Below are 17,901 nucleotides of genomic sequence, written 5' to 3'. Positions count from 1 at the left end.
ACAAAATAGGTATAGAAGAAACTTATCTAAACACAATAAAGACCACATATGAAATACCCACTGATAACATAATAAGCAATAGAGAAAAGCCAAAAAACATTTTCTCTAAGATCCCGAACAAGGCAAGGATGCCCACTCTTAACCACTTCCATTCAACCTAGTATTGGAAGTCCTAGCCACAAGAATTAAGACAAGAAAAAGAAATAAAAGGTGTCCAACGGTAAAGGAAAAAGTAAAACTCTCCCTATTTGCAGATGACATAATCATGTATGTAGAAAACCCTACAGGTTCCATAAAAAACTTTTAGAACTAATAAACAAATTCAGTAAAGTTGCAGGATACAAATATTAGTGGTGTTTATATACATAATGAGCTACTCAAAAAGTAAATTAGAAAAGAATACTAAGAAATAAAAAGAGGTGAAAGATTTATACACTGAAAATTAATAGTGATGAAGGAAATGAAGGAAGACACAGATAAATGGAAAGACATCCCATTTTTGTGGATCAGAAGAATTAATATTGTTAAAATGTCCATCCTATTCAAAAGATCTACAGACTCAAAGACATCACTATCAAAATCCCAATGCCATTCTTTAAAAAAATACCAAAAATGGCTGGGCGTGGTGGCTTACGCCTGTAATCCCAGCATTTTGGGAGGCCAAAGTGGCAGATCATGAGGTCAGGAGTTCGAGACCAGCCTGACCAACATCGTGAAACTCCATCTCTACTAAAAATACAAAAAAAGAAAAATAGCCAGGCGTAGTGGTCCACACCTGTAATCCAGTTACTCAGGAAGCCGATACAGGATAATTGCTTGAACCCAGGAGGCAGAGGTTGCAGTGAGCCGAGATCACGCCACTGCACTCCAGCCTGGATGACAGAGTGAGACTCCGTCTCAAAAAAAAAAAAAATAAGGCCGGGCGCGGTGGCTCAAGCCTGTAATCCCAGCACTTTGGGAGGCCGAGACGGGTGGATCACGAGGTCAGGAGATCGAGACCATCCTGGCTAACACGGTGAAACCCCGTCTCTACTAAAAATACAAAAAACTAGCCGGGCGAGGTGGCGGGCGCCTGTAGTCCCAGCTACTCGGGAGACTGAGGCAGGAGAATGGCGTAAACCTGGGAGGCGGAGCTTGCAGTGAGCTGAGATCTGGCCACTGTACTCCAACCTGGGCGGCAGAGCCAGACTCCGTCTCAAAAATAAATAAATAAATAAATAAATAAATAAATAAATATTCCTAAAACTCATATGAAATCACAAAGACCCAGAATAGCTAAAGAAATCTTGATCAAGCCGGGCGCGGTGGCTCACGCCTGTAATCTCAGCACTTTGGGAGGCCGAGGTGGGCGGATCACGAGGTCAGGAGATTGAGATCACAGTGAAACCCCATCTCTACTAAAAATACAAAAAATTAGCCGGTCGCGGTGGTGGGTGCCTGTAGTCCCAGCTACTCGGGAGGCTGAGCCAGGAGAATGGCGTGAACCCGGGAGGTGGAGCTTGCAGTGAGCCGAGATCCAGCCACTGCACTCCAGCCTGGGCGACAGAACTAGACTCCGTCTCAAAAAAAAAAAAAAAAAAAAAAAAAAAAAAGAAATCTTGATCAAGAAGAAGAAAAAAACAAAGCTAGAGGTACCACATTTGCTTATTTCAAAATATATTACAAAACAACAGTAATCAAAATGGTATAGCATTGGCATACAGACAGACATACAGACCAATGGAACAGAATAGAGAGCCCAGAAACAAGCCCACACATTTATGGTCAACTTATCTTCAACCAGTGTGCCAAGAACATATAATGGGCAAAAGATACTCTCTTCAATAAATGGTGGTGGGCAAACTGGATATCCACATGCAGAAGAAAGAAATTTGTCCCTTATCTCACACCACATGCAGAAGTCAACTCAAAATGAATTAAAGACTTACTGTAAGAGCTGAAACCATAAAACTACCAAAGAAAAAAGGAATAAAAGCTTCTTGACATTGGTCAGAGCAATGACTTTTGGGATATGACACCAAAAGCCAAGGCAACAAAAGCAAAACAAGTAAGACTGCATCCATCTAGAAAGATTCTGCACAGCAAAGGAAACAATCAACATAGTGAAATGGCAACTGACAGAATAGAAGAAAATATTTACAAACGCTGTATCTAATATGGGGCTAATATACAAAATATATTAAAAACTCAACTCAATAACAAAAATTAAAAAATGAAAAGAAACAAAATAACTTAATTAAAAAGTGAGCAAGAGACCTGAACAGGCATTTCTCAAAAGAAGATATGCAAATGGCCATTAGGTATATAAAAAATGTTCAACATCACTAATCATCAAGGAAACACAAGTCAAAACCACAATGAGATATCACTTCATACCTGCCAGAATGGCCATTAACAATAAGACATAAGTTAACTTTTCACTAGGATGCAGGGAAAAAGTGACTCTTTGTACACAGCTGGTGGGAAAATAAATGGGTACATCTATTATGAAAAGCAGTATGAAGGTTCTTCAAAAGATTCAAAATAGAATTACTGTATGATCCAACACCACCACTTTAGAGTATATATCCAAAGGAAATGAAATCTGTATCTCAAAGAGATAACTGTACTCTCATGCTCACCATAGCATTATTCACAATAGCGAAGATATGGAAACAACCTAAATGTCCACTGACAGAGAATGGATAAATAAACTGAGGTTTTTATATATATGTGTATATATACATATACATATATACACATATACAATAGAAAATTATTCAGCCTTGAAAAAGAAGGAAATCTTCCCATTTGTGACAACACAGACAATGCTGGAGGACATTATGCTAAGTGAAATAAGCCAGACATGGAAAGACAAATACTGCATGATCTCTCTTATATGTAGAATTTAAAATAGTTGAACTCATAGATGCACAGAATTAGAATGGTGGTTGCTAGAGGCTGAGGAGTGGGGGAAATGGGGAGATGTTAGTCCAAGGGTACAAGTTTCAGGTATGCAGTATGAATTAAGTTCTGGGGATCTAATGTATGCAGAGTTAATACTGTATTAAATACTTGAAATTTGCTTACAGGGGAGATCTTAACTGATCTCACAACACATGCCAAAAAATGGTAACAGTGAGGTGATAGAAATGTTAAGTAGCTTGATTGTGGTGATAATTTCACAAAACACCAAGTTGTACGAGAAATATATATTATTTATATTTGTCAATTACATGCCAATAAAGCTAAAAAATAAAAAGATAGTTCCAGGCAGCAATACAATCTGTGGTGGGAAGGGAAAAAAATGAGTGACATCACAATGACAGTACAGAAAGGACAGCCTATAGAACCTAAATCACCCAAGTGGGTCTTCCTTTACATATAAAGGCAGTTTGCAAATCAGGGACTCAACCCAAAACTTTCAAAACATCATTGTTTAAAGAATTCTACCACTAGAAATCTATGCAAATATCATATTAGAAAGGGCCTACTACTCTTTCCAGGCACTATTTCTTCTCTATAACTAAGCTCTCAAAACATAAAGAAAATCTTACTCCCCACCGTACATATTCAAATGCTCCAAAGGTAACTGGAATCTTGCAGCCATTCTCTGTAAGCATGAAAACCAAGCTATGAGAGAATACTGCTTATTCTAGAACAGCAAGTCTGAATACTAGTGTCTCCACTCCCTTTCCTAGCTGATGTTTATATATTTGTGCCAATGCTTGCATCTTTTTACTTACCCACAGAGACTCTATCTAACCTTACGGGCTTTGTATTTGGATATAAATTACTGGTTTCTAGTTTCTTACTTCTGAGCCTTTCTTCTTGCCAAATATCAGCATTAAGGCTATTATTTTTTAGATTTCCTGCTTGGAAATTGTGGGGCCTCTTTAATCAGACAGTTGTTGTCTTTCAAGAATTCTGAAAGATCCTCAGCATTATCTCTTTTAAAAATGACTCTCACCCATTAAATTTCATTCTGCAACTGATAGTTCCAACTGATGCAGACTTTAACAACTGCACAGTAGGTACTTCATGTGAATTCTCTCTGATAATGGTTTGTTATCCCACGTGTTGACGATTTTTTTTTTTTTTTCACATCACCGCCAGCATCTGGTGGCGACAGCATTTTGGATTTTAAGCTATTCTTTCTTATAGGTACACAATGGTACCTCATTTTAATTTTTTATTGATTTTAAATTATGGACTCATATATACTTCTTTGAAGTCTGCGTTTAAAATACTCTTCTCTAAAGAAGACTTACGCCAATTCTTCCAGGCATTTGTGCATACTAAGAGCCCAAATTGGTTTGAACTAAACTGAAGGGTGTTTTTTGCCACAGAGATAATATAGATTTTGACCCCAAACTCATATAAATATGTGCTTGTGCTTAGAATTTCTCAAGGAAGACTCTCCCCTCCCATCATTTCACCTAGAATCAAGACCAAGACAGGCAAATATAGTCTTCCTCTGTGGGTATGTTTTCCAGTTCATTAACTGGAAAACAGTTAACTACGTTACCCTTCAGGACCTCTAATTTTATGAGGAGAAATCTTCAATCCAAATTTCCATCATGAATGGGCCACAGTCTTTTTACTCCTTTCTCTTGCTAAAACTCAAGCTTTAGACCTTCAGAAATTAGTAGATGCTGGCTCCAGATCTCATCACCTCTGAAGTCCCGCTTTCTCAATAATTCTGCCCCTCCTGTTAATTCCCTTATTTTACTGACAACTCACATTTTAAATTTCTAAGACATTTTACTTAGTATTTTGATGTTCTTACTAGAAGGATTTTTTCTGAACATCTACTTTGCTATGTTACTGGAACTGAAAGTTCGCTTACATTAAGCTTTCATATTTCCTTGCAATGTTTCCCTACTTCCTTCCCCTATATTTCCCAATTACAAATTAAACTCATGTGGGCAGGAGCTGCGAAAATCATCTTTGTACTTGCTTTCTACTACAGGACTATTTATAAGCAGGCTAAATGAAAGCCAGCTTGATAGAGGAGACTCGAAAAATACTGAATTCCCCAGTAGTTGAATACTGAATTCAAAAGAGATCAACTTGCTAAGATTTCATTGTTTCATTCTTAAATAAAGTTTATATATTTTCAAAGTTACAACAACCAAAAAAAAAGAAGAAAAAGAAAAAATTCTATGAATCTGTTTGCTTTCTCTCAAAAATTATACAAACATTACTTAATAATTCTACTGATATTACTTGGCTGTACATTTATTAAAAATACAGAAAGTCCTCTCTAGGCCTCATATAAGAAAAACAAAATTGTAGTGGTCAACTCTACAGATAAAACTTCTACCACTCTTGCTAAAAGGAGATCTCAATCTGTCCAACTTGCAAAACCTAGAAGGTTAAATCCCAACAGAAAAGAGCTGAGAAACAAGTACAGGTAATAGTTGATCATTTTTTAATGTTATATTAAGTTAAAAAAAGATACATAAAAGAACATTTTTTCAAGGAAAAAATACTCATTTGTGATATCTTAAAATCAAAACGATTGAACCCATGGAGATACAGAGTAGAAGGATGGTTACTGGAGGTTGGGAAGAGTAGTGAGAGGGTAGGGTGAGGGGAGCTAAGGACACTTAATAGGTACAAAAAAATAGCATGAATGAATACAGCCTAGTATTTGATAGCACAACAGGGTGACTATATTCAATTATAATTTAATTATACATTTTAAAGTAACTAAAAGAGTGTAATTGATTGTCTGTAACACAAAGGATAAATGCTCGAGGAAATGCATATTTTCCATGATGTGATTATTAGGCATTGCAGGCCTGTATAAAAACATCTAATGTACCCCATAAACATTTATACCTACTATGTACCCACAAAAATTAAAAATTATAAAAAAAAATTCTGTGGTGTTCTTAATGTTCACCTTTCTGCTTTGTTAAAGAAGCAATTAATAAGGCCCGGCAAGAATAAGACAGTTGCCCCCCATCTTTGTAAAGATACTTAAAGCTGAATTATTCATTCTTACTTTTCAATAAATGCTTTCGAAGTATTTCAGTTTCTCCTGTAGGAATATAGGAACAGTTGAACAAAGGTACCATAACATTTTATAAGAGATTTTTTAAAAGATTTTATTTTTATAGTCTGAATTTGCCAAATATTATATTCTCTTTCATTATTCAATAGGTATTTTCATAGTTCTATGAAGCAACTACCCAAAGACAAGGAACTTCAAAACAGAAAACAGCCTATTTTTAAAAATAACTTGAAATCTAAATTACAGATATTTAATGCATTAAGGATTTTAAAACTCAGATGAAAGTTAGCATAATCTGTAATTATACTACCTCTAAAGCAACAACCTCTGTCTACAAACCAAAGCACAGCATTTGAGGGGGAAATTAAAGATAATGGAGGGGTGGGTCTAACTACAAGCCCTCTTTCAGGTAAAACAATTTCCCAAAATATAGTATATTCAAGAACACATTTGTTATATGTGTATAGTACAGTCCCATGTATGTTCAGAACCGATACTAGAAATATCTGAACAAGACAGGAGGAACTGCTTCGATTCATGGAGGAAAGTGATGTCTAGGTCTTTCTTATCTGTGAACCACTTAAATGAAGGCATGCTGAGTGTCTAACCAGTAATATCTAATGCTGTCACCCTGGGGAATCTGGCACAGTATCTTCACATTAGCAAACTGTATGAAAGAAAATCTCCTTTGATGTTTTCTATGAAGTAGTGGATAATGACTTATATTTTTAGTGCTGCTAGAGCATTTAAAGTGAAGGGACTCTGCGGGTTTAAGAGAATGTACTAAGAGATAAGAGACACAAAACTAAAAATAGATATTTTAATTCAAGCCTAGCTAAACCAAGCAGAGTCTGTTAATTTTGATAAAACTGATTAAGCAGGTTAAAGTTTTTGTTTTAAAAGTTTTAAAATTTTAAAGACTTAAAAATTAGTTTAAAATTGACTCATTTAAGTTTTAGTAAAGCAATACTATATATTCTCTCACAAAGCACTATAACTGAAAGATGTTTTTTTAAAAATAAAAACATACAAAATAGCTTTTACAACCAAGAACGAAAGAGTAGTTACAAGGTAAGTTACAGTATTTCATGAAGCTTTGATAAGAATCTCAAACATGACACAGAAGAAATTGCCTATTTGCCCATGAGATGAGCTATAATTTAGTCTCCAGGCTCCTTTGGCATTGTCCTTAAATGCAGAGGAGGAAAGGGTGAAAGCGAGCCTAATTAATCTACATTTCTGTCTTTTTTATTTTTTTGAGACAGAGTCTCGCTCTGTCACCAAGGCTGGAGTGCAGTGGCGCTATCTTGGCTCACTGCAACCTCTGCCTCCCAAGTTCAAGTGATTCTCCTGCCTCAGCCTCCCGAGTAGCTGGGACTACAGGCATGCACCACCACGCCTGGCTAATTTTAATATTTTTAGTAGAGATGGTTTCACCATGTTGGCCAGGCTGGTCTCAAATACCTGACCTCAGGAGATCCGCCCACCTCGGCCTCCCACAGTTCTGCTATTATAGGGATGAGACACTGCACCCGGCCCTTACATATCTGTCTTTCTTAATAAACAATTGAAATATGTTTGGCTCAAATAAATCAAAACAAATATCATCTTCTTTAAGAGACTATTATTATACTTAAGGTAAAATTATTTTAAAGTAAACTGATACTAAGCCTTTGAATAAGGAAAACAATCTAGAAAATACGCAATTTTTTGAATAACCAATTCACCATAATCTAAACATATAACAAATAAAAATGTATTTTGATGTGTGTGGGGTAAGGAGAGTCAGTCTCCCCAGCTCTTAAAAAAATACTAAAACGATAGAACAAAACCAGAGTGCAAAAAACTTCAAAACTGCTTTTAAAGAATGATAAGCTACATTAAGTTGGTATGAGTCAACATACATGATAGAGATTCAGCCAGAAACATGAATGAGACTAGATGAAATTCTTAAATTGATGGTAAGCAATCATTCATTTATTATGCATGTAATTTAAGGCATTTAACTCTCTTTACAACACTGCTTGAAGAAATCAAACATATCTATTATAATAACAATATAAAGCAGCACGTTGTGAAATCCCCAAAGCAGTGATATAAGAATTTTGAAAACTGAGATAACAGTATCACCTAAGAAAGCCTTATAAAAGAGAACAGACTTAAACTACACCTTCAAGAATGAGAAGTATTTGGATAAGCAAGTGGAAAGAAGCATATTCCACAATAGAAGACCAGCACAAATAAAAGTACAGTCTCACTGGGAAACAGTGAAGAAAGCTATCTAGTTGGATCCATGATGATGAGAAACACAAGATGAAATTGGAAGAGTACAGTAAAATCAGACATACTAAGAACCTTGACTACTAAAGATTATGGAAGCCTAAATTTAGGCTCTCAATTGCTGGTTTCCACTTGCTGGTCCAAATGTTGCTACATCAGACACACTTGGAGAGCTTTATAAACACATTATGTTACTGAGCCTCACCCTTAGAGATTCTGAAAGAGTAGAGTGAAATCTACATCTAAGCAAAGCTTCCAGGTGACTCAGATACAGCCAGACTTAGGTGCTACTGCTCTAAGCAACAGTAAACCACTGCCTTTTGAGAATGAGAGTGACATAAATGTAGCCATCTCACTAGTTTTTTACAGTTAAAAGCTTTAATAATAAAAAGTGGTACTTTCATTTAAAATTTTATATTTTTCTTTTATTCATATTATTTCCCTCAGAGATCTACTTCATAGGATCCATGTGTTCTCTGGCCATATACACTTATAAGAACCCTGAACCCATCATAATCTCACCAAAATATGTAAAAATTAATTTTTTGTTTGGTTGTTTTGTTAAGAAAGATGAACTGGAATGCTGGAGGGCAAGGTTCTAATAGCAGTTAGGAGGCTGTGAAACTACTCAGTAATGCAGGCATAAAATGACAGAGATCTAACCACGATGGTAAAAGTAAGAATAAAAATAAAGAGATAAATCGGAGCCTTGACACTCTATAACTTCTAAAAGAAAACACAGAAAGTATCCTTTGCAACTTTAGAGTAGGCAAAACTTGCTTTAATAGGAAAAAAGTTTGAATCATAGAAAAAAACGATAAATTGGGTATCAATGAAATTCTGCTCTTTGAAAGAAAGCATTAAGAAAATAAGAAAGCATGCCCAGACTGGAAGAAAGTACTCTCAATACACATGGCTATCAAAATGATATTAAAATGTATTAAAGAATCTTTAAAACATAATAATACAAACAAGACAATTTTCAAATGGGCAAACATATGAAATGAAACTTCGCAAAAAGAAGATGTAAAAGATGGCCAATGAGTATATGAGATGCTCAACATCATCAGTAATGAGGGAAATGTAAACTGAAACCACAGTATACCACTAAACACCTACTGGAATGAGAAAAATAAAAAAGATCAAGGATGTAGAGCCACTGGACTGCTCACACACTGCCTAAGAGGAATGTAAGAATGGTACAACTACTTTGGAAAACAGCTTGGCCATTTCTTAGAAAGTAAAACAAACACTCGTCATACGATTCAGCAATTGCACTCCTAGGTACTACCCCCCCCCCCCAAAAATGTATCTCCAAAGCACTGTATACATAATGGAATTCTATCACACTACTCAAGAGTCAAAGTTTGAAAAACTTGAACCTCCAAAAATATGACAAAATTGCTTGGAACTTAAGAAGTCTGAGTTTTATCTAAGTTCAAATTTTAGCTCTATTACATACTATGTAGACTTGTAAACTTTACCAACTGCTCAGTTTCCTCTTTCGTAAAATGGGGGGAATAATTATTTATACACCATAAAGTCCTCGTAAGAATTGCATATAAAAGCCCTCAGAGACATGAGGACCTTTAAATGTTATTCACTATATTATCAATAAGCTTTTGGAACTCTAATTCTTTCCATTCAGAGCTAAAATGCTGGTCATGAGTACTTGAGATAGGATAGATACATCAGAGGTTTTCTGGACATTGGTTTATCTCCTCCAGCAGATAATCTTCACCATGACCAAAAGCTAACAGATAATCTTATTTCAAACAAACCCCCTGCACATGAAAACTGTAATACGGAATTTCAGTGGAAAAATCAGAGGAAGTATTTTGCTTTACAAAAAGCCAATGGGTTGACTTTAACAAAGAAGTACAGCTATTATGTAATTTACTCTAAAAATATTAATTTATTCATAAACTTACCTAGGAACGTTAAAGTGCAAATAAAGATATGACTAACACTGTGGCTGCTTTAAATGCAAAAATTAGAGGGTTAAACATGGGCCATCCATACGAAAAGAAGTTCTAAATGAGCCTCTAACCGATACTGAAGTATAGCAAAGCCTGAAATGTCAGCCTTCAACCCAAATGGAATCATTTTTTATTTAAAATCCTGATGACAGTAATGATAATAATTATTATTATTATATCAGCTATCATGAGTGGTTATCATACACCAGGTGCTAGGCTTTATATACATATTAATTCATTTTAAATCCTAATAAAATCCTATGTGCTAGATACTATTATCTTCGTTTTACCAATGATTGAAACATAATGAATATATTAAAATCCATGAGTTCCTCATGATTTAAAAAAACTTAAAAGGCAAAAAGAAATTGTCACCACTGGAATTAGACTTCACATCATGCCTTCAATCAAAAAAGTAATACTTTGCAATAAACAAACACCCACACAGCCTACCTTTTCTGTAGGAACTAACTATATTTCACATTTACCAAGTAACCCTAAGTGATGATCTTGTATATGAAGAAAAATTTCATTAACATGTATAAAAAGAATGACAGAATTATAAAATCACCATTTTTCAGCACCTAATATTGTAACTGATTCAGTTAATGATAATCAAAGGATTTAAACATCTTTCAGTAAAAAGTTGATGGGGGACAGGATTTTTGCAAGGTGCCAAACATATCATCTTTATCTTCACTTTCAAGTCATAAGGAAGGAAAAGATGCAACTTTCAACGAAGAGAATCAGGCTATCCTCATCTAAATCTACCAATCTTGTATCACTAGCAGCAGCAGGACAATCAGATATTAAGTGAATTCTTACGTGATGCAGCCTGAAGTACTACACACTCCCTACAAAGTATTCCTGCCAAAAATGCTCTGGCTAGATACAATCGAGTCTTTGCATTTAACTTCTACTTTACAGAAATTATAGAAGATAAAGAAATTAAGTAATACTGCAAAGAAGCAATCAAACACATCTAAAAAAGTCAAACATTCTAAAGGACATTGGCCATGATCCCTTTTTTTTTTAGATGGAGCTTCTCTCTTATTGCCCAGGCTGGAGTGCAAATGGCGCGATCTCGGCTCACTGAAACCTATGCCTCCCGGGTTCAAGTGATTCTCCTGCCTCAGCCTCTTGAGTACCTAGGATTACAGGTGCCTGCCACCATGAGCAGCTAATTTTTCATATTTTTAGCAGAGATGGGGTTTCACCATGTTGGCCAGGCTGGTCTCAAACTCCTGACCTCAGGTAATCCACCCACCTCGGTCTCCCAAAGTGCTGGGATTACAGGCATGAGCCACTGCGCCCGGTCAGCCAAGTTTCTTAAACCCGTCAAAGACACAAAAGAAAACAAAAGTAAACAAGGAGACTCTTTAGGATTAAGGACGTAATGACATAATCAAATAACATGTACAGACTTTATTTGGTTTCAGCAAGCCCACTGCAGAAAGATTTGGGGAAAACTAGGCGAAATTTAAATATAGACTAGGTGTTAGGTTAAGTAATTATCATCAATTTTGTTAGACGTAATAAAGGTTTTATGGTTATATAAGAAAATGTGTTCATTTTTTAGACACATTTAAGTATTTTGCAGTAAATAATGAGGTCTGTAATTTACTCTAAATATTCATGCTGTACTCCAAATAAATGAAACAAATAAAACAAAAGGTTAATAACTGCTTACATCTACACAATGGGCATATTAGTGTTTGCTGTACTCTTTTTTTAACTTCCCTGTTTGCCTGAAAACATTCATAATAAATATAAACAAGTGTAGTTTTAATTATTAGTAACTAACCCTTTTGTTGGTTCATTAACTCCTGAGTTAAATAATTCCTCTAAATATTCTAGTGCACAGATACACGAATCAGAGAAACCATATCTATTACAGTCAAAATTCTGGTACATAGTGCCAAAAAACCAGGTCGGTTGCATTGTTTCAGAATTTTATCTTAATGAAGCTTATTTATACCAGAGTGTGTACCACATATCGTTTTTCAAGTCTTCCAAAAAGCATTTTGGCAACAAAAATGCTAACTTTTCAAAAACACCACTGACAACTAAGTAATATATGTTATAGTTATTTTCATCTTGTTACATAAAATTTTTATAGTTCCTTCAATGCTATATGAAAGTGTTTCCATCTAATATATGGCTAGAAAAAATTTTCTGTTAAATAAAGTAGAGGCCGGGTGCGGAGGCTCACGCCTGTAATCCCATCACTTTGGGAGGCCGAGGTGGGCCGATCACAAGGTCAAGAAATCAAGACCATCCTGGCCAACATGGTGAAACTCCATCTCTACAAAAAAATACAAAAATTAGCTGGGCATGATGGCGTGCACCTGTAATCCCAGCTAGTCAGGAGAATCGCTTGAACCCAGGAGATGGAGGTTGCAGTGAGCTGAGATCGCGCCACTGCACTCTAGCCTGGTGACAGAGTGAGACTCTGTCCCAAAAAAAAAAAAAAAAAAGGAATAAAGTAGAAAATGATCATGTAACTTACTATTTACAAGGTAGTACTCATTTAAAAAGTTACTAAAGCCAAATTTCAAAAGATAATTCATAAAGTTACATCAAACCTGACTAATTACACAGTATGATAGAACTCTAAATTTAATTTTTTAAAATAACCTAAGTATATATTAACTTTCAAAACACCAAATTTCACTTCTCAGTTTTAAAAGCAGAAGTCCTTCCACCACAGCTCTGAGTAGTACTACAGGAGATTTCTGTACATTTGATTAAATAAACTTCAGCTGAGGAGCAGAATCCATTATACAAAACTTATCAATTATGAATTAGAAGGTGTGATCCCCGAGCTTCTGAGAGTACCCAAAGACCCTTCCAGAGGGTCTGCAAGGTGAAAACTAGTTTCATAATACTTTTTCATTATGTTGCCATTTTCATTGATGGCACAAAAGCAATGTTGGGTAAAACTGCTGGCAACTTAGCACAAATCAAGGCAGAGGCACCAAACTGGAGTAGTAGGCACTGAATTCTTCAGTCATGCACTCACAGAAGAATGACAGTTTCACTTACAGCTGTCCTTGATGAAGAAGTAAAAATTATTGTTCTTGAGCCTTTAGTACACAAGACTTTAATATTCTGTGCAACAGAATGAGAAGTGTACATAAAGCCCTTCTCTGTACTATATTTTTTAATGTGTCAACACTTGGAAGATCTGCATAATTCAGTGAGCAAATATTTTCCAAATGACTAATGCATGATGTTACAAAATCATGCAAGAATAAAGAGCCATTCAAAATTCAAGAGTGAATTTTAACAGAGTATGAAGAGTGTACTGATAGCACTTCAGTTTCCAGATTGCAATTAACATTAAGAAAATTACTACTAGTCAAGTTTTGACATATTATCAAAGAATATCTATAATTATGTATAAAACCTAACAATGTAATCCTCCTTTTCCAGCTCTCTCTCTCTCTCTCTCTCTATATATATATATATATACACACATATATATACACATATATATGAGTGAGGCCAGATTTTATTCATATACTTCAATCGGATCATCACATCACAACAGACTGCAGAAGCAGATACAAAAATGCAGGTGTCTTTTAAGCTAGACATTAAAGTGATTTGCAAAAACTGCCAAAAAGCAGTTCTTAATCATGGATGATTTTGTCCTTCAAGGGACACTTGGCAACATCTGGAAACATTTCTGGTTGTCACAACTGGGGAAACTGCTATTGACATCTACTGGGTAGAGGCCAGGGATACTGCTAAACATCATATAATGCACAGGACAGCCCTCCACAACAAAGAACTGTCCAGGCCAATATAGTGCCAAGGTTGAGAAATCCTGAAAATAGTTCCAAGATTGAGAAATCCTGGGATAAACCAATACCAACCTTCTCAATCAACTTTTTGGGGAGTAAAGGGAGAGAAAACATTGTAATTCTTAATAAAAATGTTACTTATATTAACATGTAATGGGTTTATTCCTTTAAATGGATTAAATTTTTAAATTTCTAGTTTTAATTTACAATATAATAAATATCAATAGATATAACTCACATAAAGAAAAGTGCTTCACAGTCTTCAATAATTTTTAAGACTACAAAGGAACCATGAGACCAAAAAGTGTAAGAATCACCAAATTAGATGAATGATATAACTAACGAAATATGTTGGAGAATATTAAAAAAATTGTAAGTCTAAAGGAAAGTGTACTCATTTCAAGAGTATTATAGATGACCTAAACAAAACAAACAAAACCCCTTACAAAACCAAATAGTTAAAAAGAAAAAAAATATGATAGTCCCCAGATGTCATTCTCCCCTTCTCCCCTCTAAAAACAAAACAAAACATGAAAATCACAACTTCCTACCCTGGCTATGAGGACTTGCTGGACTAAGAGATGGCTGATACAAATCTTTGGTTGGCGTTGGATAAGCTTCTTTTCCTTGGCGCTGACTCATCTTTCCTGGTGTCAGAAGTTGAGATTCGTCACTGTTTGCTACAACAGCTCAAGGAAAGGAGAGAAAAATAATTAGTACTAAAGTCATAGATTTACATAATAGTATAGTTAATAACATGGAATAAGATCATAACTGAAATGGCCTTGGTGGTTATATCCATTTTACCAACTCAATACTTTAATAAATTCTCATAGTCATCTTGTTTTCATGTTGGTTTGTTACTGATCCAAGAAGAATTGACTAACAGGTATGTTTGAATCAAATATACAAATTATAGACATTATAATAATGAAACTGATAATGAAAGGCCTAAGGTTTACTGTGTGCCTTCCATTGTGCTATTTATTTACTCTTTATATTTACCAACAAAACAATAAGCAAAAGAGTCATTTCCCAAAAAAAAAATACAAATGGTCAATAAATATATATAGATACTCAGCCTCATTAGTAATCAGAAAAACTACAAATTACTAGCAGTATAAAATAATATTTGACATTCACTAGAATTTCTAGTCTAATTTCTAATTTTCATGAAAAGTCGGTATGATAACTGTTTTAGAGAGGGGGAAACTTGAGGGTCAGAGATTGCCTTGCCTAAGGTTAAACAGTAAGTAATAGAGGCAAGATTCTAACTCAGAACCATTTGGTTCCAAAGTCTGTCTCTTAAAGCTTGCTGGCCCAATAACCAATTTAAGTAGTGCTTTGAAGTTGCTTCTCACCCCTTTGGCCATCCTACTATCTATTGCTCAGTAACAGCGAGCCAGGCCCAGTTTCAGAGAGCAGAAACAAAGTGAAAACACTCAATGAAAACAGGGTAAACTGCCAAGTCCAAAGTACCTGAAGATCTCCACATTCTTTCATTTTATATTCCTATGCTTTCAGCCTATAAAAACTCAAGTTTCATCTTAAGAAAGGGCGATTTACTAGCACTTTGGCAAGCCAAGGTAGATAGATCACCAGAGGCCAGGAGTTCGAAACCATCCTGGCCAACGTGGTGAAACGCAGTATCTACTAAAAATACAAAAATTAGGCGGACGTGTTAGCACGCCTGTAATCCCAGCTACTAGGGAGGCTGAGGCAGGAGAATTGCTTGAACCCGGGGGGCGGAGGTTGCAGTGAGCAGAGATCATGCCATTACACTCCAGCCTGGGCAACAAGAGCAAAACTCCATGCCCCCCAAAAAGATGATTTAGTCTCCACCATAGGTTTTATTTGTCAACACAGAATTTCAGAATTTCACATTCACCTTTTTATCATCATGTCCTTTAAATCTAATTGGTTTAAAATGTTTTCTATTGTGATAGTTCTCAAAATTTTATTTCAGCTCCTTAGATTCCAAAGTAAAAATATAAAAACACTGCACTTTTCATCCAAAATATAAAAAATTATTTTTCCAAGTCAATTTAAAAAAATAGACTGATGACTCCCAACTTCATATCTCCCACTAAACTCAAACTTACATACCCAATTGCCTGCCTTATAATCACCTCTTATTTATAGGCATCTCAGATTTATCTAGAATGTAATTTTTGATTCTGCTTATCCTCCAAACCTGCCTCTCCCCAATCTCAGTTTGTGCCATCACTACTCCCCTCTCACTACTTTCTTAGGCCAAAACCTTAGATGTGTTTTTATTTTTCTCTTTCTCTTACAAAGCAATCTTTTAAAATCATAAGCTCCTGCCATAATAGTCTTCTTGGTATTTCCTCAAGAAAGGCCATCTTTTGCCCAGTCACAGGGCTTTATACCTCTTGTTCTTTCTACCTGGAATATTCCTACCCCAGATCATCACATTATTGGCTCCTCTCATTTGTTGTCTGGGCTCAAATGTCATCTCTTCAGAAAAGCCCTTTGGTTTCTTCATGGTGCTTTTTAGTACGTTCTTAATTTTAACACAGCACAATTAAGCATTTTTTTTTTAGAGTTAGTACCCACCACTTCACAGTTATACTCTATCACTTTACCTTACATGATTTTCATTGTAGCTCCTATCATTATCTGAAATAATATAGTTTATTTATTGCTTGTCTTCCTCCAGTAGACATTAAATTCCATGAGAGAAGGAAGTTTTGTCTGCCTTATTTTCCCATAAATTCTCAAGTCCTGTAAACTTCCTGCCATATTGAACGTGTTGCTTCCTACCATACTAAAGATGTTCAATAAAATTCTATTGAATGAATCAATAAACCAACTTTATATTTTTAGAAAACATCATAAAATATATGGTGTCTCTTTCAGTTACTAAATCCAAGATTCATTTGATTCCTAAAAATAATTATTAAAAAATAATTTTAAATGTATGGTACTGATGCAGAGAGATAAACTGACCTACAGAACATAGCAGATAGCTTTCAGAAACAGACACATACATACATGGAGTTCAGATATACAACAGAAATCGGGAAAATAAATTAGTTCACCATAGGAGGTTTCAACTGGTCATCAATATTGGAAAAGTAGATAGAACTCTACTTCTTACCACACGCAAAGAATACTTCTATGAAGACTACAGACACAATGTAAAAAGCAAAACTGGAAAACCTTTAGAATAAGAGAGTATCTTCATAAACTTGGGACAGAGATTCCTTTAAAAAGACACAAAAAACCACTAACCCAAAAATAAAAAAATCAGTAAGTTCAATATTAAAAGTATAAATTTATTTAAAGATATCATAAACTGAAAAGGCACAAAACAAGATATTTGCAACACCCATAATTAACAAAAGGTTGGTATCTAGAATGCTCTTCAAAAAAAAAAACTACTATAAATCAATAGAAAAAGAACATCATCATAATAGCAAAATAGGGCAAAGACTTGAACAGTGATTCGCAGAAGAAAACTGCAAACAGGCAATAAATGTATGAAAAGATGTTCATCCTTTTTTAGTAATGAGGCAAATACAAATCAAAATAATAAATATTTTATACTCAGTAAAATTAACAAAGATTAATCTCTGATAATACCAAATACTGATGAGGATGGGATCATCGAGATATCTTAAGCACTATTAGTGGAGTATAAGTTGATACAAGCACTTTCGAAAGCAATGTGAGCTTCTTATATAAAACTGAATACCCTGTGGGTCTGACAATTCCACTCTTGGTATCTAGAAAAACTCTCACAGGTGTGTACCAAGAGGCAAGAATAAGAATGTTCATAGCAACACTGTTTATAGCAGTAAAAACCAAA

General features: G+C 35.1%; 1 protein-coding gene across 12 annotated transcripts in view; it reads right to left on the bottom strand.

Moving 5' to 3' along the window:
• LOC105473327 (oxysterol binding protein like 8) overlaps positions 1 to 17,901 on the bottom strand; it is a 214,553-nt gene that overhangs the window by 86,282 nt on the left and 110,370 nt on the right. For 6 of the 12 annotated variants that reach the window (XM_011727092.2, XM_011727095.3, XM_071071401.1 and 3 more), the window contains one exon: positions 14,621 to 14,758. In XM_011727092.2, coding sequence (XP_011725394.2) covers positions 14,621 to 14,758 — 138 coding nt within the window. The remainder of the gene's footprint in view (positions 1 to 14,620; positions 14,759 to 17,901) is intronic. The other 6 variants (XM_011727093.2, XM_011727096.3, XM_011727100.3 and 3 more) reach the window with 1 other exon arrangement.

Source organism: Macaca nemestrina, chromosome 10, assembly GCF_043159975.1.
Source record: "Macaca nemestrina isolate mMacNem1 chromosome 10, mMacNem.hap1, whole genome shotgun sequence".
In the NCBI taxonomy this organism is placed as follows: Eukaryota; Metazoa; Chordata; class Mammalia; order Primates; family Cercopithecidae; genus Macaca; species Macaca nemestrina.
This window is presented reverse-complemented; position numbering and strand designations above follow the sequence as displayed.